The 21,784-nt window shown below is 37.7% G+C and overlaps 3 protein-coding genes across 3 annotated transcripts in view; 1 reads left to right on the top strand and 2 right to left on the bottom strand.

Moving 5' to 3' along the window:
- The window catches only part of LOC144652559 (uncharacterized), a 44,181-nt gene extending 36,745 nt beyond the window's left edge, over positions 1-7,436 (bottom strand). Inside the window, exon 1 of the mRNA XM_078512611.1 lies at positions 7,418-7,436. The gene's annotated coding sequence lies outside the window, so the exon portion shown is untranslated. The remainder of the gene's footprint in view (positions 1-7,417) is intronic.
- LOC144650345 (lysophosphatidic acid receptor 1-A-like) lies at positions 2,047-3,373 on the top strand. Its single transcript, XM_078510001.1, has one exon. It carries the CDS (start codon positions 2,113-2,115, stop codon positions 3,007-3,009), a length of 897 nt encoding a protein of 298 aa, XP_078366127.1. The 5' UTR covers positions 2,047-2,112; the 3' UTR covers positions 3,010-3,373.
- Positions 7,437-8,809: 1,373 nt separating the features above from the next.
- On the bottom strand, positions 8,810-21,006 carry LOC144650343 (synaptotagmin-15-like). Its single transcript, XM_078509999.1, has 4 exons — positions 20,813-21,006; positions 11,274-12,049; positions 10,032-10,149; positions 8,810-9,345 (listed from the first exon to the last, which is right to left on the bottom strand). Exons 1-4 carry the CDS (start codon positions 20,907-20,909, stop codon positions 9,032-9,034), a joined length of 1,305 nt encoding a protein of 434 aa, XP_078366125.1. The 5' UTR covers positions 20,910-21,006; the 3' UTR covers positions 8,810-9,031.
- Positions 21,007-21,784: the final 778 nt, after the last annotated feature.

The following is a 21,784-nucleotide window of genomic DNA, read 5'->3' as shown; positions in this document are numbered from 1 at the left end:
GATATTTCGTCGGTTTTAAATACATTTCTTGTCTTGATATGAATTAAAATAAATCTGAAACAGAGTTTCTTTTAAGTTTCTTTGATTTGTCCATCTCTTAAACTTAAAAGTTTGACATTTTAGGCAACATAGCATCTTTACGGCGAGTCTTGTGTTATTTATTTACATGTAAGTCGCTTTTTGTTTTGAACCGAGAATTATTACAGTACTTCAGAAAAGGCAGTTGAGTATTTTTATTGATAGTTAAATGAAAGGCATTAAAAGTTTTGTGAGTCGAGTTTAAGGGGCGATTTTAAGCCATTTTACGCTGCTTCACGCTGCTCGAACAGGCTGTGTTTCGTAAATATAAATCAAAGAGAACAACATTTCGTAACAGTTTCGAATTCTTCCCACATAAAAGAAATTTCAACAGAAAAACTATTGCAAGTGTATTTCTCTCCAAGCTTTTACAGTAGATCATGAGACATTATGTCAATAGTTGATTAATATCTTTGCGGTGCAAATCGAGTGACCGCTCTTTGACCCTCTTTCATAGCCCGGTTCGGCTGCTCATGGCTATTAGATTCTTTAAAATGTCATAATTTCATAATGCAAGCGTCTTTGCATTGTTGTTATGTTACTATTATTATTATTTTTATTATTTTTAGTCTTACCACGTGTTTAATCTCGTGAAACAGGACATGCTATACTTTAATTGTGTCAATAGCTGAAAGCACATGCACTCCCGCGAGTGCTATTTTTGAAATTTAGGTACAGTATGTTGCCCTATTTCCCGGACACCCCTATTTCCGGACACTTCGACTTAAAAATTTCGTATATCGTCGTAACAGTAAAATTAAGTTAAACAAAAAGTTCAGAAGACTTAGCGATTAGTCTGCTTTCGTTTGCTCTTTTTTCGGCCGAGCTGCGCTCCGTTTAGAGGGGAAAATTCAAGTTTTCGTGGAGGTAGGTAAAAAAATTTTTCTTCGTAAATCCGATTTTTACAGCGCGTCAAACTACATCGTTTCAATAAAGCGCTCTGCTCTCGCAAAGTGCGCGATATATTATATTTATTTATATATTAAAGTAAAGGTAAAAGGACTAGGTTTATCAGCATATAATAAATTTTCAGTTTTCGCTCTTGATTTCCGAGCACGGTCACCAAAGATTTAAGTTGAATTTTTGATGAGGTGTGCCTAATTCCGGACGCATACCTACAGCAAACTTGTTTACCTGTTTGAAAACAATTTTATGGAATAGGTCTTGAAAAACAAGCATTTTTGTAACTGTCTGTGCTGTATTAAAGCTTCGATACCTGTTTTGGTATTGATTAATCTTCCTTGGCGAACTTCGTTTCAAGTGGCCGAAACATTCGCTGAACATTGTTTATGTCAATGGCCTGATGATTTCCTCGCTAAAATTGAAAGAAAAATGCTTTAAATTTTGCCTGAAAGACAATTTTTCAAAAGAATAATCATTTATTCAGCCCTAATGACTTATATTTTGCCATGATCGGGAATAATATTTCCGAGAGAAAGGGAGTATTTTCCTCGTAACGATCGTCCGGAATTAGGGCAACTCGTCCGGAATTAGGGCACCGAATTTGACCAACTCTTTCCATGATTACAAAGAAGCCAAAGAGATTTAGAAGATAAAACTCCACGACCTACTTACCAGCAGTGGAAGCTACATTGTGGGTAAGTTTCAGCTCGTTAGTGCTGTTTTGAAGTAAGATATTACGGTAAGTGCAAAAAGTGTCCGGTAATAGGGCAACATACTGTACTATACTTTTGCCACGTAGATCTCTGTTGTTTCGAAGAATTTGCTGAGCAATCATCTAAATGCAACTTTTCTCCAAAATTAGAACATTTAGTCACTGCAGTTAATTAACACAGACCAATCAAATAATCGTGATAATTTTTGAAGGCAGATTTACTAATTTAAATATATTTCAAACCTGCATATTAATAAACGCAAGATGTTTTTGTCCTGATCAGCTGTTATCCGTGAGAGTTGACAGTGGCACGATTCATGAACATTTTTATTGGACATAAGTAGACATTTTCTCCTGTTCTTTAAAAGAAAAAAAGACAAGGACAGAAAGGAAGCATTACTGAAAAGCACAACCAAATCATGTTAAACGCAGCCGCCATTGTATTCATCGTTGTCTATGTACTCGATGTAGCCGTCATCATCATTGGTAACATCTTCACCATTTATGTTTTCTGGACTCAGAGATTCCATTTAAAGCGAGCTTATTATCTATTAATCAACCTCTCTGTCGCTGATTTGTTTGTGGGAACAGCTGAAGCCTTAGTGTTAGCCATCGCTAAACGTCCAAACTTCATTGACGAAACAGGAATAATATATAGTCCTTGGGCGGCATTTCAAGTCTTTGGTTCCAGTACGTCAGTGTTTTTTCTCGCTCTTATTTCGTTGGAACGTGTTTACGTCGTGTTGTGGCCGCTTCGTCATCGCGTAACTAGCACTCGAGCTTACATCTACGGCATTTGCATTGTCTGGTTAGCTGGATTGTGTATGGCTGGGCTGTGGTTGTTAATATTATATCACCCAAAAGTGGATAACATGTATGCGTCGGTCACGACAACTACGTTCCTTTTGATTTCTCTGTTGGTTATCTGTTCAAGTTACTTGACGATTTATTCGCGTTTACACTCAACAGCACCTAAACTAGAAGTCCACAACCAAAATATAAGGGAACGGAATTTACGATTTTCAAAGACGTTTTTCATTGTAGTAGCTGTTTCACTTGTGTTTTGGTTTCCAGCGTTTGCGGTGTTAAGCGTAAACCATTTCTGCTCACAATGTATTTCTCAGACTGTGCTGAGACTTGTCAATATTCTTCATTTGGTAAATTCTTTGGTAAATCCATTTGTATATAGCTTTAGGATACCGATGTTTAAAGAAACTTTGAAAAAGTGTTGTGGTAGACGTGTTGAAAATGTCGAAACAAGAGCAGCGTCTCATAATGTTAAAAATGAAGCTGTTGAATTAACTACGCACTTGTAATCTGACCACCAAGAGAAAACGACGCCAAAATAATGAATTGAAGAACTATCTTTTCCAATGTACGCAATCAAAGTCCACGAAAGTCCAAATATAGGATTCGGTAAGATATAACAGACATAATATTATAATCCATTTGTCGTTCCGGCCGTTTTGCACGCCGAATATTCTCTCGAAATATTATCAAGTCTTTCAAAGAAATATAGAAAGAGATATTTTACCCAAATTTATAAAGTTATGTTTCTGACGTTCATAATTTTTTTTAGATATCATGTTGGAGGTCCCAAGCCCAGGTTTATAATTTTATCAGCAAATTGTGAAGCAGACGATACTGACAATAGTGATGTTATATATGTGTTCGAGAGCACCAGACCTAATAAAAAGAATTGAAAATTGTGTGTTAACAATTTTTTTATTTAAGAAATGCAATAGTTAAAACATTGATGCCAGCTTCGATGATTAACTTTTCTTAAATTTTACGTTGGAAGAATTCTAATCTTATTGGTTTCGAAATGTTTTTGAGATCATGGTAATGGTTATTTCTTTTAATGACGTCACCGCCTACAGCGGAAAAAAGACACCTTTGGCTTATCATTATGCATTTATTTAAAGCGTATGCACGAAGTGCAACGACTGTCATCGACAACTTAACGAGCGAGTATTTGCATAAAAATATGAGCGCGCGCGTGATTTGATGTGTTCACGTGTGGAATTGTTTGTGAACAAAATGTTTACTCAAAAGTAAATTAGGGTTCTGAAAAAAACCCATTTTTATTTGATTTCTAAAACATAAAAATGCTTGAACTATTTAGAGATTATACCCAATTTACAACAACACTTAACTTTATTCGTTAGATTGAAGGAAGTCTGTGGCCTAATATTCATGTAACTCAGAGTTGTTGCCCCCGCAGGGTTTTGGCCCAGAGGCCAAAACCCGAGGAGGCATCATTATGGTCCGCGCGTATATAGAGTATATATGGTATTACCAGACAAAATCTCGACTTGGCCAAAGTGCGACCGCAAGTAGTATCGGTAGGTGTGATAAAATGCCCGCAAGTAGTATCGGTAGGTGTGATAAAATCCTCTGTACGGTGATTGGTCAATGATGACGCAAGTATACGATGATTGGGTGATGATGACAAGCCAAAGCGTAAGCACGTGCACAGATGACAACAAGTAAACAAACGAAGCTTATAAGGTTGATTGCAGTTGGGCAGAATGTTAAAAAAGATAATTTGAGGTTTTATTCGAGGCCTATTCATTTCACAATGTCTAAAAGCCGAAAGCAATGCAATTGTTGAAAAGACTTCGCGATAATTAACTAAGTAACTCGCAGAGAAGTAAGAAAATCCACATTTTTACATCTGAGTGGGCAAAGAAGAAATATGTCTAGAAACACGTACGAACATATCAAGCCATATCTTCAAATTTGTCTGAGATTTACGATAAGCAAGCCCGCGTCCAAAACCGCGATTTACCAAGCGCAAACTACTTGAACGGAGAAAAGCCTTGATCAGTCTATCTCCGGACGAGATTTACAAGAAATTTAAAATAAAGATCTCGAGATAATTGTTTAAGACTCGCGGCAGGCGAAACCGGAAACCAGAAGCGAGCGACTTTTAGAAAGTCAAGCGTTTTCATTGTCAAAGTTGAGAAATTCTTTCGGTATCCTTTCCTTTTAAAAAGTTGATCGTTGTCATGAAGCGTGATTTACCATAAGAAAGCCTTTGTCCAACTGATCGTGATTTACCAGGCACAAACTACTTGAATGGAGAAAACTTCGGAAGTCTTGATCGGATGATATGCGGCATCAAGAAAAGAAATTCAAAAGAGATCTCGAGATGCATTGTGATTATTTAAAACTCGCGGCAGGCGTTTGCTTTGACAGAGGTAAGAAATTCTTTCGACATCCTTTTCTTTCTAAAGATTGATCATTCTCGTGTTATTCTTCATGCTCGGGCTCTCAGCCCATATATTTATAAAACAATTGGACCGGCTCAAATGGTAATTTTAAAACGTTTTGCTGTTTCTAAAGTTTATCCTTGCTGAGATCAAGACTTTACCACAGTGAAGTAAGTTCGATTCGAGCCCGCAAAGCGGCCCATTCAAAGCGACGAAGTCGCGAAAACGAGCCACGCAAGTCGCGATAGGTCGACCGTCCCGGCGTGTTAAATTAATAAAGACGACGGACTTTTTCTAAAGTCTAGCTTGAGTCTAGCTGAGATCCCCCACCACAGCAAAACCCCATGACAAAATGATGTCAAGATGCTGTTGCGTTCTTGTAATTAAATGATTTACCGTATCATAATTAATAATCATCCAAAATAGAAAATTAATTTCCAATCAAATGTCTGAATTGTAGAAAAGGATGAACAGCAAGGAAAAACCGATAAACATCGTCGAAACTTCGGGGGCAACCTAGTGTCAGCTATTTCTAGTCATAATAATATTCACTGATAAACAATCGTGTCTTTTTTGTTACCAAAAAACCGCATTGTTCTCACCATTCAAGCGTGGAATATAATTACCATAATTACCATTTGGAAACCGTGTTTTGATCGGGACACCTTCGGAAATCTCAAAGTTTGGACTTTTCCGACAATTTTGGGGCTGAGAATACAGCGCGGATACAGAACTTCGTGAGCTGCCACTGCAGAGAGGTAAACTGGGCATACTGTAGCGTGTCATAACAGAAGCGGAATTCTAAAAGAGCGCTTTTAAAAAGAGAGAGAAGGCATTATATTCAAATTTGCGCATTTAAACCACCATAACTTGCTGGCAGACTTTAAATTAAAAAATCCGCTTCTGTTATGACACCCTAGAGGTATTGACTGATTAGTTTTTGACAAGATCACAGTATGCTGTCTTCTACTCGTTCCGAAAACTCAGCCCCAAAATCAAGTTCTTCCCAATTTGAAACTAACGAGGCTCTTACTTCGCCGTTAAGTGCATTCTACCAAATAAAAGATCACATTTATAATCTTTTATCATTTCTGTATGTCTCTGTAAAATTTGAGCCTAATCGCACCCATAACAGCCGAGAAATAAGCGTTTTAAATGACGCAAGTCAAGCAAAATTTCGCTTCATGAATTTATTCATGCTGTAGGTGTCCCCCCGCGACCTTAACAGTATTCATATTACAATATGTACACAGGAATAAATTAAACAGAGTGGTATTAAATTAGCCACTGAATACTAATTTATCGTAATCTCTTTTTCTTGTTCCAACATTAATATGACCTTTTGTACATGTTTCAAGTGCCAATTTTCGTTAAACTCCACCCTTAATATTGAAATCATTGTCCTAAAAATTTTAAAAAAGTGAAAAAGTAAGCAGTTTATGTTGCAAACATGGAACATGTCTAAATGCATTCGCTTGTTAATTCAAGGGAACGTTCACGGCTTCTAGTCTAAAAATTAAGTATATACTTTACAAACTGGTACAAGACTCAAATGATAAAACAAAATGTATTCGCTTGTTCTAGCAATCAGATTATCAGATAGCGATTGTTTGGAGAGAAAGTTTGGTATCCTCTTTAAGGCTTAATGCGGATACGAATATTCGAAGCATTATTCACTAAAAGAAAATACTTCTCAAGTGTCTGTTGACGGTTTCAAAGTGTCCGTTGTCCGTCGTCTTAGAGAGGTGTCCGTCTTATAAAGAGTTCAGTTACAGTAACATGACTAAAAAAACGGAAGAAACCAACATCAGGTGTCCGTCCTATGGAGGTGTCTGTTAAGAGAGAGTCGATTGTATTGACAAAGGAAGGGTACCATTAAAACTTTTTGAGCACTACAGATAATTTTCTCTTGAAGTTCTTTATTTTAATTATTTTAAACTCCTGATTAATCTGAACCTAACAACAGATCACGATTAAATTTGCGTCTTTATTTACTTCCTCTCACTGATTTCTTAAAGGATGTTTCCTGAATGAAAACTTTAGTTATAAACACGCTTATAATTTCAGTAATATTTAGAAAAACTCTTAAAAGAACTGGTTTACATATTTACCGTGTTTTCCGTGTGGTAGTCTGATGCAGAAACCATTTATTTCCTATTTCCTTACATGTTTCAAGTGTCAATTTGCGTTTAGCCCCTCACTTAATATTGAAATTAATGTCCTAAAAAAACTTTTTTGAACTAAAATTAATATACAACGTTATAGTTTGTCGATTGCATGGTAATGACACAAGATAAGAATTCGAAAACAAATTAAATTCTCGGCAGTAATTTCCGCACGGTAAGTAAAGAAATTTTCGAAACAACCTTCTTGCAACATGGACATGTCTGTGCACTATCGGCCAGGTCAACTAAAGGAAATTACGTTCTAAAATAACATGGACAAACTTCTATAGAGATCGACAGAGTGACCATTCACAGTTTAAAAGGATTTAACATTAAAAAGTTACCTTTATAACACGCTTTTCCGTCTTAACGACTTTGGAAGCTTCAGTTGTAAGGATACCTCGTTCAACCTCGTTCCAAAAAAACCCTGGGAACGAGTCTGTACCTCGTTGTCACGCAACCGTTTTGTGACATAACTGTTATCACTTGTCAATTAACAAGTCACGAGCCGTGACAGTGTCACTAAGAAGGAATCTTTAACGTCTGAGATGGAATCCCTGAATGGGGGGAATTTATGTCAAAATTATATCTTTCTTCTTACCCAGTTCAGGTCGTTTTGAAACGTGCAACAATAAATAGCGGATGTTGCAGTATTGTGGAGAAAATTTAAAAATAAACGCATCCTCCTCAGTTCCGATCTGAGATGGTTTATACAGTTCTGAGATGGGGTAGGAAATTAGAGGATTTTTAGTCTGAGATGGGCCGGGTAGGGGTTACTAGACCCAACGGAGCAACCCAACACAAACATTTCCATGTACTCCCCCAAGGGTTGAGCCCTGGCCGGGGTTGTTCTCTAAATGCAAGGGGGGGGGGAGGGGTAACTCTGAGGTGCACATTATCCTATCCAGGGGATGGCAAATGGAAATATTGCTAGTCTGCTGCGATAAAAAGAAGTCAACACCAAATGTTATAACTTACTCAATTATAAATGTGATGCAATTTAAATTATTTGCCGTTAAACTTTATTTCATTGAGATTTCGCCTTTTTTGTCTTGTCGTTTAATAAGTTTCTTAAATTACATTTTTTTTGTCCAATACTCCATTCTCAGTGAAAAATACAGTTACATTTATGAGGTTAATAAAAATAAACGTGTTACAATTTTAGAGTAATTGTTTCTTTAAACTCCATTAACAAAAATAGCCATTACTGGCGCATTGTTCGTAAAGTAACCAGTCAATCAGTCATTTGAGGCATTGAGGGCCACAGGGTTATCAGTCTACGACTGTAAAGTGTTTTTTCGTGGTTAAATAAAGTCACTTACTAACATAATATTTAGTTTGCAAATGTTTTTTTTTTCAACCAATCTGACCTCGCTTACTGTCTTACTGCCTTAAGTCTATCTTTTGTTCGATCTTTCTTACACTTGTTTGGTCTCATATTACAGGAATTGGCTTGATTTTTGTTGTTGTTTTTTTACTTAATTTTTAATGATAAAATTTCAACAGACCGTTTTGAATTCCCGTAAAACCTAAAAGAATAATTGGTAAGCGGAAATTAATTTTTCTAACAGTCAAGATCAACTCAAAATGAGTGATTGCATTTTTTCGCCAGGTTTTTGTTTTCCGTGTTTTCGGTGGTTTTCCAAGATTGGCCGTGAGGATTTAAATGTGCAAAACTTTATTTAACAATATTGTCCGGCTATATTTCCATTCAACAAGAAATAACGGACACTCCATTTTGGGGAAAAAGGGGTTGTTTTTAATTATAAAGCATAAATAAAAAATCTGAACACAAACTATCCAAGATAGAAAAGCTCCTGTGTATGCTTTTGTACGTAATGTCCGTTGATATCTTGGGAACGTCAAATAGTAAATTTATTAGAGCAGCTATTTATGCAAGTAAAATGGTGACAAAACGTTAAAATATTCCTAAAAAAATAATTGAAATATTTCACTCTTTAACTTGTTAGTTTATGCCAGTATTTTATCATACTTCGTGTATTCGTCATCATTTCAGTCCAGTGTTCGCACTCAGTCCCCCTCGCGTACATCATTCCTCCCAACAGGACCCTGCCGATTAGCTGGTCTTCCTTTCCCCCTCCCCTAGAGTGCATAATTGACACCAGTAAAGTACCAGAGCCCAGGTCATCCCCGGACACTGGGAAATTAAAAGATTCGTTGTACAGTGGATCCCGCGTTGCATGATGGACCGTACTTTTCTTTGTCTTGATTATTTTATTCCCAATTGAAAATGTCACTTTGGCGTATGAATCTGAAAACAAGAAAAAGAGAAAAAAGAAATGCATGTCAATGATGATATTAACGATTACAATTGGAGGGTTAAGTGCCGTTTTTTGGAAAAAAAACTCAGAGCCCAGAATTCGTCACTAAGTGACTGGTGAGACTGGTCATTGTTGCCGGCGGAACGTTTTAGTCTGGAAAACACATAAAAAAATATACATTTTGAACAAAAACGTATCGTTCTGAAAAGACCTCGTTGAGAATGAAAATACTTTCAAATGATCTTTTATCATTTTGCAAGAGCAAGTTTTCACTTAGTGGTATCTGTTTAGTGATTGGTTCAAAAACTATGCGTGACGGTTTTTCTAACCAATCCCATTGAAGGTGTTATCTTCTCAGCCAATCAGATTCCAACCAAAGCCAATCGCAATTCACGTGAAGCGTTTTTCCCGCGCTTTTCATTTGCTTTGGCGCTTGCCGCTTGGCTATGTCCCAGACTCCTTGTTTTAACGAATTGCACGACAATAAAATGACAGAAAGATTGTGAGAGGCAACCTATGATGGCCCCATGGCTTTCACGGTTATTTTCCGAGAATCGCATATTCAAATATACTATTTGCACAAGTCGATTTAGCATAAAGTAATGTTATATTACTTAATTTCTGCTCACAAGCGTAAAAGCTTTCATGAGAAAAGTGAACAATTTTGTACTGTTACCTGTCCCGTGGGGCTCCATTTTCTTTAGGTTGGCTGCTCTTAAAACAATAATTGTAAGCCTGTCCAGGGTGGGGTAATATGACATAGAAATATGTATATCGCCAAGTTCAGACAAGCTCTAAAACAAAAGAAAAACAAAACAAAAAGTGGAGAGAAATTAAAAACAAAACAAGTGAAAATGATAAAAGTAAAAGTTATGATCAAGGCGAAATGTAAAGTGATAAGATTAAAATGACAGTGGCTAAAACTGGGTCACGTTAAATAGTCGAAGGTCGTGTTGGCGAAAAGTTCTGTTTCAGATATGAATAAATCATGATGTCTATAAAATCCTGTGTGGTATGGTGAAATGTGTTTCGTCTGAAGTTTATTACAATTATAGAAAATCCTCCTCTTACAAATGATCAGTTAACGTGCATTTAAGAACAGCCGGAAATGTATATTGTAATTTGTTTTAGAATCTCGGGATGGATTTCATTAAAAAGCAATTGATGCTGGCCGTCTGCGCGGGGTTGATTACACTAACAAAGAAAACTCCAAATTGTAACTATAACTCCGCACAATTCCCGTCATCAACCCTCTCCCATATACATATCTCCTCAAAGCGTTGATCCACGCCAGTCTGTCACGGTAATTACGCTGGATTGAAACGTAGAGCTATACTGTACTGATAGTTGGTTTTGCGGCAGCATTACTGAATTTTGATTTGGTTTAAACAAATAGCAGGCTTCTTTTCCGTACGGAGTTTTAAGGTTTGCAAAATATGCGGAGAATTTTAAGATCAAGGAAATTCGAAAACAGTTGTCAACTACTGATAGTGTTGAATACACTACATTGGGTTCGTTACCGTCAATCAAGCTAACGATGGCGTCTTTTGACATTTTTTATTGGCGGCGGCGGTGAAAGCCAACTGATATGTGGTCGTATGCAGTATAAGTTTCGGGTCATGTTATCATATCTTATCATAAAACACTGTAAAATAATTTCCTCCTGTCGAAAGTGAATTGTTTCCCAGATAAGCTCTCTTCAGTGTCTGAATGTTTATGTGAGGAAACGTTTGTCGCGAATCTAACAGAAATGGTTTGACTGAAATGATAGGAAAAGTCCAAATTCAAGGACAGTTAGCTCATAGACATAACAATTAAGTAATTAAATAGCCAATTCATCAGCTAGTAGCATGCCGTCAAGCTATATGTGTATCAGGTAAACATGATTAAAATAGTATGACCGGAAAAAGATCCTTACCTCTTCGACAGCCACAAGATCTCTCCACAATTCTACTTTTTGCTCCATGTTCAGCTCATAAAGAGGAACCAAGACCTCTCCAACCACAGTTTGCTGGCTTGCTCTATACCCGTCATATACAGACAAACGAAGTGTACACCTCGCGAGCTCCGAAACAGGCAGATTGAAATAAAACATCTCATCAAAGTTTGGCCGGCGCGTTTTCCTTTTACACTTACTCTGCGAGACGTTTTTCTCTTCGGGACACAAAATGTGCAGCTTAACGAAAGGATCGCACGTTTTCGTAGTTTTACCACGAGGCGAAAGATTTCGCGCCTTGACCAAAGTCACAGCTAAACTCTCCGCCGATCTGTCGTATTCCAAATTGAACCAAATTCGTCCGAGATGGTCTAAGGGATACTCCTCGCCTACATCATCGTCATCCTCTTCCAGAGCGCTCGCCGGACTCGGTTCACGGCTGGAAACCGATCTCGATGATTTCCCTTCCAGCCGCTCTTGAGCGTCGAAGAACATTTCTTCGCTTGACATCGGTGAAAGAGATTCTTCGGAGGACAGTATTTTTTCTGGTAGTCGACGCAACTTTTTCTTCGGCGGGTAGGGCTGTTGAGCCGTTTTCACGGTAAATTCCGGTGGTTGAACAGCGGTTTTCGCTATCTGTGAATATTGTTTATATTTTTCTGCCTGTTGGCGCTGTCTTCTGACAAGGTACAGCGTGACCAGGAGAATGACAGATAGCAAACCAAGAGCGACTGTTAACGCCACGGGTAAAACTGGAACTGAAAAATAACGAAAACAGAAACAACATTATTGTCATTTTTAGTCGCCGGAAGTTTCAGTTCACGAAAGTTCTTATCTGACCCCCACTCCCAATTATTGTGCTCTCTGCATTCATTTCATACACCGGCTTATTCACAGAACCGACAGTACAACCGCAGATAAAGAAAATTTAAAGTGTGACTAAAGGTAATTAAAGGGAAAAATAAATAATGAAAAAAAATCGATTATGATATGAATATTTTTGGAGGGTTGTACACGAGGATGAAATTTCACGTTTGCTGATGATCTTATTTCAGTTTATTTATTCTCATTATCTATCTCCTTGTCAGTGCTTTAACATTGTAACGTGAATTAAGCTTTTGATCACACATTGCATGGGAATATCAGCGAAAAGGTCAATTCAGGCAGATTATGTTCTGAGACGGTAAGCGGATTAAAAATTAATACTTAGAATTAGAAACTTGAACTATCACGGGGGAGTTCTATGTGTGTTTTCAGACCGAGAGGGTGTGCTGGACGGAAATATCTTGGACTCTTTACGTCATCATGTCTTGAAGACTGACCTTGGTAAAGTGTAGATTGATCGAGAATCACTAAGTCATGTTACGTTTTTTTGAGAATTTTTTATGTCTATTTCAAGACGGCTTCCGTTTGAGTTAAGAATTTGTACACAACGGATTATTGTCGGGGGTTAATTTTAAACAGTTAAGAGGGTATTTGAAACTTAGCGACGGTTTACCATATGGAGTTTGAACAGTTAAGGCAATGATTGGAATTATATGTCGATAGAAATGATTTTGTGACTTGGTATTTAGAAAAGTGGTACGTTAACTGTATTGGCGCAAAACAGTTAGGATATTACGTTATTACCGAAGCTCGTTTACCGAAGCTCGTTTATTTGCCCACGGTCACAAACGTAGTGTTTCAGTCACCTAGAACCTACAACTAATTTAGTTGCTTTTTTTTTTTTTTGATACAGTAATAATCCCCGTATAAGAACCTAGATTTTTCCAACTTAGCATAAATAGGTTCTTATAGAAATGTTATTTAGTGGGATTTTAGGCTACTTAGGGTCTTAAATAGGTTCTGTAATTTGATAGGAGCACTAGTGATTAGCACAGATAACTACTACAAAGGTCTACAAAGCATATGTAATATGGAATATATTGCTATATTAAGTTATTATCTAGAATACAGTTTAGATGATAACCATACAGTAAATTTATCTTTCCAAAGTACAAGCATTCATTTCTAAATTAAAATTTGTTTTCTGTATTTTCATCTGTGCCTTCTTTTTTGTGTAAAATTAGAACCTATTGAAAACTTTAGGCTAAATAGGTTCTTATAAAAAGGGATTTTAAAATGAAAATTTTAGCCTAACAGGTTATTAAATTTTAGGTTCTTATATGTGGGTTTGTTACTGTATTTTACGTTTAAGTTTTCACAAAGCAACGTGGCATACATCGTCATAAAAGTAGAAAACTAAGACTCAGGATTCAAGACATTTGACGTTGTTATAAGTTGATTTTGCACGGGTTCTTATATTATTTCGTTAGCCAGCCATTCACAAACGTAAGCTTATCGGCCCCTCGAAAAATCCGCTACTGGGTTACCGGTTAAAAAGGAAATGATTTAATGGTAATCTCTGGCGAATATCTCGTTAAACATACATCAATTTGCGTTTAAGATTCATCTTCTAGTGAAGTGAAAATGACAAGTTGTGAAACTTAAAACTAATTTCCATATTCTTGTCAGTGTAGCTGACAGTTCAATTGAAAGTTATTTTGATTTGTAGAGTGCGTTCATAGCATTTAAAACGGCTTGTTATCTTTCACTAACCTCAACAAGAAATACACTTTCTTTCTTAAGAGAATGTCTCCTTTAGATCCACAAACTTAATTTGGCTCAGTAAATAGAATTCGCTCAAAATCCCTCCAGTAATTTCTTATTATAAGTAAGTAACAAATATGGAATTAGACTGGAGAAAAATTGTTTTCTTTATGAAATCTGGATGAAAACCTTTTACACCTTCTGGTGGCCTCGATGGCCATTGGCCGGATCGTGAAATTTGGTAAAGTCCAACCATTCGCTCTAATACAAATATTGCAGCTACATCGCTTAAATACCGATACTTGTGAACATCAAGCCTTGGCCTTTTAAACTGGATGAACCGCATTGAACAACTTTGCTTATCAAGGAAGAGACGAGGATCTAAAGTTTGGCTATTTTGGATGTTAAAGGCCAGCTCAAATTTTCCTTAACTTTATGTAGTAAAATATCAAAAGTGGCTCGTACTCACAAGTTAAACTGCATATCAGCGGCAAGCTCCATCCTTCCGCTCTGAGAATATGTAAAAATATTTGGCCGTTCTCTACTCCTTCGGTTGTTGACAAGGGGCGAAACAAGTGCTACTCGGCGGATTTCGCCATGTTGTCATCATAACAATTCGAACCAACTTCAGTACCAAAAAGAGGAGAATTTTGTTAGATCACTAGTACATTTATCTCGCAGCGAAGGAAGAAATCACCTTGCAATCCGCTTTTATCTGAACGGAAATTATCACGTCGAGATAGTCCATTTTACAGCAACTTTTACAGCAACATATCGATCTTCTACTGTCAGCCATCTTGGTTTTAACATCCGCTGACCAGTTTAGTCGGTCAGTATAAAACATGGACTGCGGACTACGGACTACGGACTACGGACTGGGTATAAAACACGGACTACGGTATAAAATGCAGACTAAGCATGCAAAATGCTACCAAACGTGACCTGATGTTAAAAATAACTAGAAGCAAGGCTGAATAAACTGAGCATCAAAGTTGTCTCACCTTCTCGCCTAGCTCGATAAAGTTAGCCTTTTTCCTACAGAAAGCCTGCTCGTAGATTACAGCAAAGTACTGTCAAAACACATTAAAATCCCTCCAATTGTGAGGAACTTAAAATTTGTGTTTGTTTCATTCGCTTTAGTCTTTGATTCTTGGATCGGAGTTGCAGTGGAGACTCGACTCAAAACTTAATATAATGTTGTCGATTTCATTACAGATAACTCGAACCTCCTGCTAAACTCGAACTTTCTCCGATCCTCCAGGTGTTTTTTCCCTAATAATTTAGTACCCTTGCTAACTCGAACTCCCGATATCTCAAACGTTTTTCGATCTCCTTTGAAGGTTCGAGTTAGTTATCGTTATTCAACTGCATATCTGGCCAGCCTCAAGCGGCAGGCACGTGGGAGTTTGACAAACAACCCTAATTTGCATGACAATGAAAACCGGGTTGCCAGTAGAATTTTTTAACTTCTTCAGTACTTGAAATTTCGTACCTCTTTTTTGGTATTACAGAAGTCCGAGGGGTGTTGAATAAGCGAATGGCGAAACGTTAAAACAAACCGTGTGTTAGTGTAGCGAAAACAAGCAAAATTCGGCAAAATTCGTACGTGTCTGCCACGTGAAGCCAGACGATAATCCTCTCAACATTCGAGTTTGGAACCGGAGTTTTGAATCGCAAAATCGAGCTGCCGTTTTCAGTCTGTGTCCGAGCCAAGTGGCCCATACAGCCGGAGCTTATCCCGGTTTCCGTAGCATTAAGCGACTAGGAGTGTTGCTACTCCCCCTGGATGGGATACTAGTCCACCGCAGGGTTACCCCCCAGCAGTAAATTCGCCGGTACCCATTTATACACCTGGGTGGAGAGAGGCACTGTGAGAGTATTGCATGCAGCCTCTTTTCGATTCTTGTTTCAAGTTTATCCGTGGCTCCACCCGATTTTTTTTTATTTTCCTTGAAATTTAAAACTAAACGTTTTGAGCTCATTTGCATAAATTCATAAAAGTTGTTCTGCAATGTTCCCTTTCGTAAGCGGTCAACTAGATTTTTCAGGGGCTGTCCGTCGCTATTTTGTGCAGGCCTTTATCAAATATTTATTACCCATAAGGCAAATTGAAGAAAAAGTCACGCGATTTCCAGGTTCCCTAAAACTAGCATCCCACGCAGTCCTTTTTTACTGACAAAAGAAAAAATGCGGCGGTTTAAGGCTTGAAAAAATTAATTGTAATATCCTAGACATGGGTGGATCTAGTGGCGTTAGATTGGGTGGCTAGCCACCCCCTTGATCCAAAAATTAACAGAAAAACATGAAAAATATAAAGAGAGTGAAACTCGATAAGGTGTTTATAAGGTGAAGGGATATTTTGCTCAGTATCAGTACAAGTGTCCTAGGTTGAACGCCCGTCTATTGTGAGTTAAAGCAAAGCATTGTCCGTCGGTGGCATCTTCTCAATGAACGTTCTTAAGACAGAAAAGTTCAAGCTTAGTTTGGTTAAGGAACAAGGACGAACTCTCTTTGTCATAAACGATAATAACCAGCCGTTCAGTTTTTCGGAAGTGCTCACAGTCGGCATCAAAGGACTCAATCGCATGGGAGGCTAAAGAGGGAAGTGTTTCTGTTTCCTCTTTAAATGCCTGTCAAGTCTGCCCTTTCCCCTAAATCTGGATGTGATGTTACAACCAGACAAAGCGTGGAACAAGGCAGAGAGCTTTCTAGGTACAGATGGAGAAATCGTAACTGGTTGTGTACTTATACCTGGTTGGTTCTCAGTTGGAAACTGGAGGAGACTGATGCCGGTAACAAGAAAAGAGCCGCTTTTTGAAGGCTGTCTAAGGCACCAACAGTGAACAGACCTTTCGCAGGCAAGGGATACAACTCCATCCTCGTCAAAGTGCTCGCACTCTTCAAGCTGTGTGACCCTGACATAGGAAATAGAAATTTCCAGCTGGTGTAAATGCTGGATGATCCGCTTGCATCTCGTCAATCTATGCATGTTCAGGTCAATGTAGACAGGCAGAGGCGGTTCACGCTCCCTAAAGTGCCTTGTTTCTGTATCGGATTCCTTTGATTTTTTTCTATGTGTTGTAGACAATAGGCTGATCAACGGTAAGGCATGCTTTGGACTCGTGCTTATCTTTCTTTTTCAAACCGTCTCCATTGAAAATTAAGAACATTAAGGTTTTGAGGCTAGATGGTAACGACGCTTCTTGACTATTCTCTGGAAACGATCCATAAATTTATATGCCTCGTTGCTGAAAATGTATTTTCTTATTATTGAAGCTGCCGTAGCTTGACCAAAACCTTGTGCGACCTCTGTGTAATCTCGTTTCTTCAAGGCTTCTTTAAGCATGTTCCGCTTCCCTGGGCGGCCACAAACTACAAGCGCATAATTACCATAATAAACATTTTAGATTACTGCATCTAAAAATTGAAATTTTAGCGAAACCTTCAACAATGTCTTCAATTTATATATATTTTTACAACATTTAAGCATAGAACTGCAAATTACTTACGGAGTAGAGGAATATTTGCTTCTGTCCAACTGTCATTGCATCAATTCAAAATGGCGTGGTAGCGGTGCTTGAGAGTTTGTTCGTGGTAAAAAACGTTTAGCAAATTTTGCAAATTGCAAGAAAAAATTCAGGTGGAGCCACGGATAAAATTATTTAATAGTCATTAAAGAATCATTCTGCAAAGTTTGGTGCTTTTATCAACCATGTAACGATTTCTCCAAACATTTGCGCTAAGCGACCTGACTATACGTTTTCGACAGTAAAAGGTAGCTTTTCACGTTGGTGATTTCCCTCAAGGTTTCTTCTCTTTTATTTTTTATTTTTTTTAGTTATCTCACGTATTGACGCTATAGATATCCGAAGTAGTTATTTGTCTAGACGCAGAGAAAAAATTCAAGTTGAAAGAGTGCAGATTGAGCATTGCGTCTTCTTTTGAAAACCAAGCACTTGTATATGTCGCAAATCCAATATGGCGGCGGAAAGCTCGCAAGTAAATTCTCGGAATCTCACCGTATATTTCTCAGAAAACATCCAGTGGAACGGACGAATGTTTTGAAGGCGAACCAGTCAAATTTCAAGAACGATGAGAGCGTTAATTAAGGTAAGCCTCTTCTTTCACAGATACCGAGCAGAGCATTTTTGAGAGAATGCAGTGCCGTAGCAAGGGTAAAATAACTGGGGGGTACGCGAGCGCCGGAGGCGCGAGCCGCTAGAGGGGTGTGGGGGAATGCACCCCCCCCCCCCAGAAAATTTTGAAATCTAGAGGCTTGGAAATGCTATTTCCAGCGTTCTCCAAGAGCTATTTGTGATTTACGCAAATCGCGAATTATTTTCTTCCTACACTGTCTCAGCAAACCAATGCACATTGAAGAGAGTATAACACTTGCAACGTCAATTACAAAATAGAAAACCGACTGTCTCTGTATCTTGAAACCAGCAAATGTTTCACTTTTCAGAGTCATCATAGTGAGTTCGTAGTTATCAAACTGTCTGAGTTGCCTTAGAGACAAACGTAGACTTCATCGGCAGGTCGTTTTTTGAAAACTTCCCAAAGTTTAGTTCGTTTAGTTTATTTTTTAGCTGTTTAATATTGTTGTGCCTCACCCTACGTACGTTAAAAAATGAAAAGAAGTACAAATGTTATTGTTTCAAACCTTTTGGGAGATAAAATTTTATTTTCAACATTTCATACGGGTCTGTTTTTACTTTTTGGGAAAAAAACTGGGGGGGGGGGGCACGACCCCCCCCCCCGGCCCCTCCCCTTGCTACGGCACTGGAATTGTATTTATCGTGAAAGAAAAAATAAATTTTGATTTCGCTGTGAATCTTGACGAGCAGTTTGTGTGCTTTTCTTCGTGCCGCCTTCAACAACCGTCGATAAAAAAAGTCGTTGTTTCTAGCCGTGGTTTGCATTTAAACGTATTTTATATGCTCAGTCCGCATTTTATACCGTAGTCCGTATTCTATACCCAGTCCGCAGTTTGAGTCCGCATTTGTGTTTATACCCAGCCCGTAGTCCGCAGTCCGCAGTCCGCAGTCCGCAGTCCGCAGTCCGCAGTCCGTGGCAAAGTCCGTGGTGTTTTATACTGACCGACTAAACTGGTCAGCGGATGTTAAAACCAAGATGGCTGACAGTAGAAGATCGATATGTTGCTGTAAAAGTTGCTGTAAAATGGACTATCTCGACGTGATAATTTCCGTTCAGATAAAAGCGGATTGCAAGGTGATTTCTTCCTTCGCTGCGAGATAAATGTACTAGTGATCGAACAAAATTCTCCTCTTTTTGGTACTGAAGTTGGTTCGAATTGTTATGATGACAACATGGCGAAATCCGCCGAGTAGCACTTGTTTCGCCCCTTGTCAACAACCGAAGGAGTAGAGAACGGCCAAATATTTTTACATATTCTCAGAGCGGAAGGATGGAGCTTGCCGCTGATATGCAGTTTAACTTGTGAGTACGAGCCACTTTTGATATTTTACTACATAAAGTTAAGGAAAATTTGAGCTGGCCTTTAACATCCAAAATAGCCAAACTTTAGATCCTCGTCTCTTTCTTGATAATCAAAGTTTTTCAATGCGGTTCATCCAGTTTAAAAGGCCAAGGCTTGTTGTTTACAAATATCGGTATTTAAGCGATGTAGCTGCAATATTTGTATTAGAGCGAATGGTTGGACTTTACCAAATTTCACAATCCGGCCAATGGCCATCGAGGCCACCAGAAGGTGTAAAAGGTTTTCATCCAGATTTCATAAAGAAAACAATTTTTCTCCAGTCTAATTCCATATTTGTTACTTACTTATAATAAGAAATTACTGGAGGGATTTTGAGCGAATTCTATTTACTGAGCCAAATTAAGTTTGTGGATCTAAAGGAGACATTCTCTTAATTGTGGCAAATCAATCCTACTGAGTTGTTAAGGTGGTGTTTAATGCCAGAAAAGGCTATAAACCTAGAGTTAATTGATCACAGATTTAATTCATCTCGTAAAAAACACAGCCGGAAGAAAGAATGGTTCCATTAGAAAAAAACAGAAACAGTTTATTTGTCATCGAGTTCATTTCTTGTGGGAGGAGGCAGGTTTTCGAATTAATTTGACTTTCAAATTTAAGTTTCATTAACCGCAATCGAATAAAAAGTCCATTGAAAATAAAAAAAAATTAAAATCGATTGCCCCAGTCTTTTAAATACGTATCAAGTGTTTTCTGCTGTTCCTCAAAACAACTTTAAGTTGTATACCAAAGGCATACAACTTGAATTTATTTTTCATTTTCGCGTCAGGAAGAAAGAAAATTTAAATAAAAAGTGAAGATTCCCGCGTTCGCTTTTTTGGTAATAGGAACAAAAAAATGATCGATACCTAATGAAGTTTTTCGCGATCGTATCAGAACTATTGATACCATTTCACACCAAACTAAAATGTTTCGATCCATGAATGAAATACAAACTGATTTAATGATTTACTATTCGTACGAAACATTATTCTAATTATCGCTTGTTGCCGCATAGCGAGATATACAAATGTTCCTTTTATTTGCCGTGTTTCTGGTGAAAGGAATAAGCGCAATTAAATGTGAAAATAATTCGGGGCGGCATTTCCCTTAAATATGTTGTTTATATTTTACACCGATCAAACCAGTCGAAGAATAATTTATTTAGCCTTGTTTAGTGCTTTGAGGTTAATCCTGAAAAATATCTTGGGAGGGGGTGGGAAATCGCGATTTGAGAGAAAATTTCTAAAAATTATAACAAAACAAGATTTGCGATACGATTCGGTTTTAAAATCGATTTCAAATCATGCGAATAACTCACGGACGCTTACTGAAATTTTCGCTAATTCGCTATAAGACGACCATTACAGGACGTCGCGACTGAAGAATAAAATAACAAATTCATTTACCGATCAACAAAAATATGAATACTTACATTTGGTCTCGGCGGAAGGACTGTTTTCTGAAGCTCTATCAGCGAGTGTTAAATTATCGGCAAAATAATTTCGATCCCCTTCGAATCTCCTCACCATCGTTGAGAAGAGTGAAGTAAAATGAAAAAATCTGCCGAGACACTGCGGACTAGCATTCGCGTTTTGACACGCTTGGCTCAGTGTTATCAATTTTACGGTCCACAGGAAAGCTTTCAGTGAAACAGTTGTTAGACAGATAATTATATTCACATAGCATTTGCAATTTAAATTTCTGTGCTACACGTTGCAGCTGCGTCTATAATACTTTATACGGAAACTTGTTTTTTGTTTTTAAACGGAGTATTAGCCGGTGATAAATCATTCGGTTTTTATTTTTATTTCATTTTTTCACTTATCTTGACAGCTATCGCCGATTCGCTTACGAGTTTTGTTCAGTTATTTTTTGTTTTATTTTCACTCTATGTTTCCGAGACAGTTCAAACCGAGAAAACATTAAATTCAATAGTAATAAATTATACAGCGTTGAATACATTTAAGCGACACTAACAGAATTTTCAAAGTAGATTTATTTCTCATTTTCGGGTTTCTTAAATGTAAAGTAATTCAGAAGCCTTATAAGTAAATCTTTAAAGATTATTGTCTTAGTTTGAAATCTTTACATGCTACCAGTTTTACTGTGGCTCTTTTAAAACTGACCATGTTGCTTTATGTAGGATAAAAATAAATAGGTAGGATAAAATAGGTTATTCTGATGTATAACAACGAACGAAAAGTTGTAAGACAATCAAAATTGATCTGAAAAATACAGCATAAAATCAAAATTATTTCACTTTACTTTCGTGTTAACCTAGCTAGTAAACCCCCCTCAGTAAATGGCTCGCCTATGACTGGTTAATTGGTCCTGCGATACATGTCGCCTCAGTCGTTAGCCTAAACTACAGCTGTCGTCTCTGGCCGCTTATTCGAGAAAGACG

The sequence above is a fragment of the Oculina patagonica genome, chromosome 4, assembly GCF_052425735.1.
Source record: "Oculina patagonica isolate OP01 chromosome 4, crgOcupat, whole genome shotgun sequence".
Lineage (NCBI taxonomy): Eukaryota > Metazoa > Cnidaria > Anthozoa > Scleractinia > Oculinidae > Oculina > Oculina patagonica.
The sequence above is the reverse complement of the archived record's forward strand: the minus strand, read 5'-3'. Positions and strand labels throughout refer to the sequence as shown.

What these genes read in the sequence shown, in the direction of transcription:
- LOC144650345 (XM_078510001.1), top strand. Translation starts at nt 2,113, where the DNA reads ATGTTAAACGCAGCCGCCATTGTATTCATCGTTGTCTATGTACTCGAT.
- LOC144650343 (XM_078509999.1), bottom strand. Translation starts at nt 20,909, where the DNA reads ATGGTGAGGAGATTCGAAGGGGATCGAAATTATTTTGCCGATAATTTA. An exon ending in ATCTTGTGGCTGTCGAAGAG is followed by an intron (nt 10,150 to 11,273) that starts GTAAGGATCTTT and finishes CTTTTGTTTTAG; the next exon opens with AGCTTGTCTGAACTTGGCGA. An exon ending in AATGGAGCCCCACGGGACAG is followed by an intron (nt 9,346 to 10,031) that starts GTAACAGTACAA and finishes TCTTGTTTTCAG; the next exon opens with ATTCATACGCCAAAGTGACA.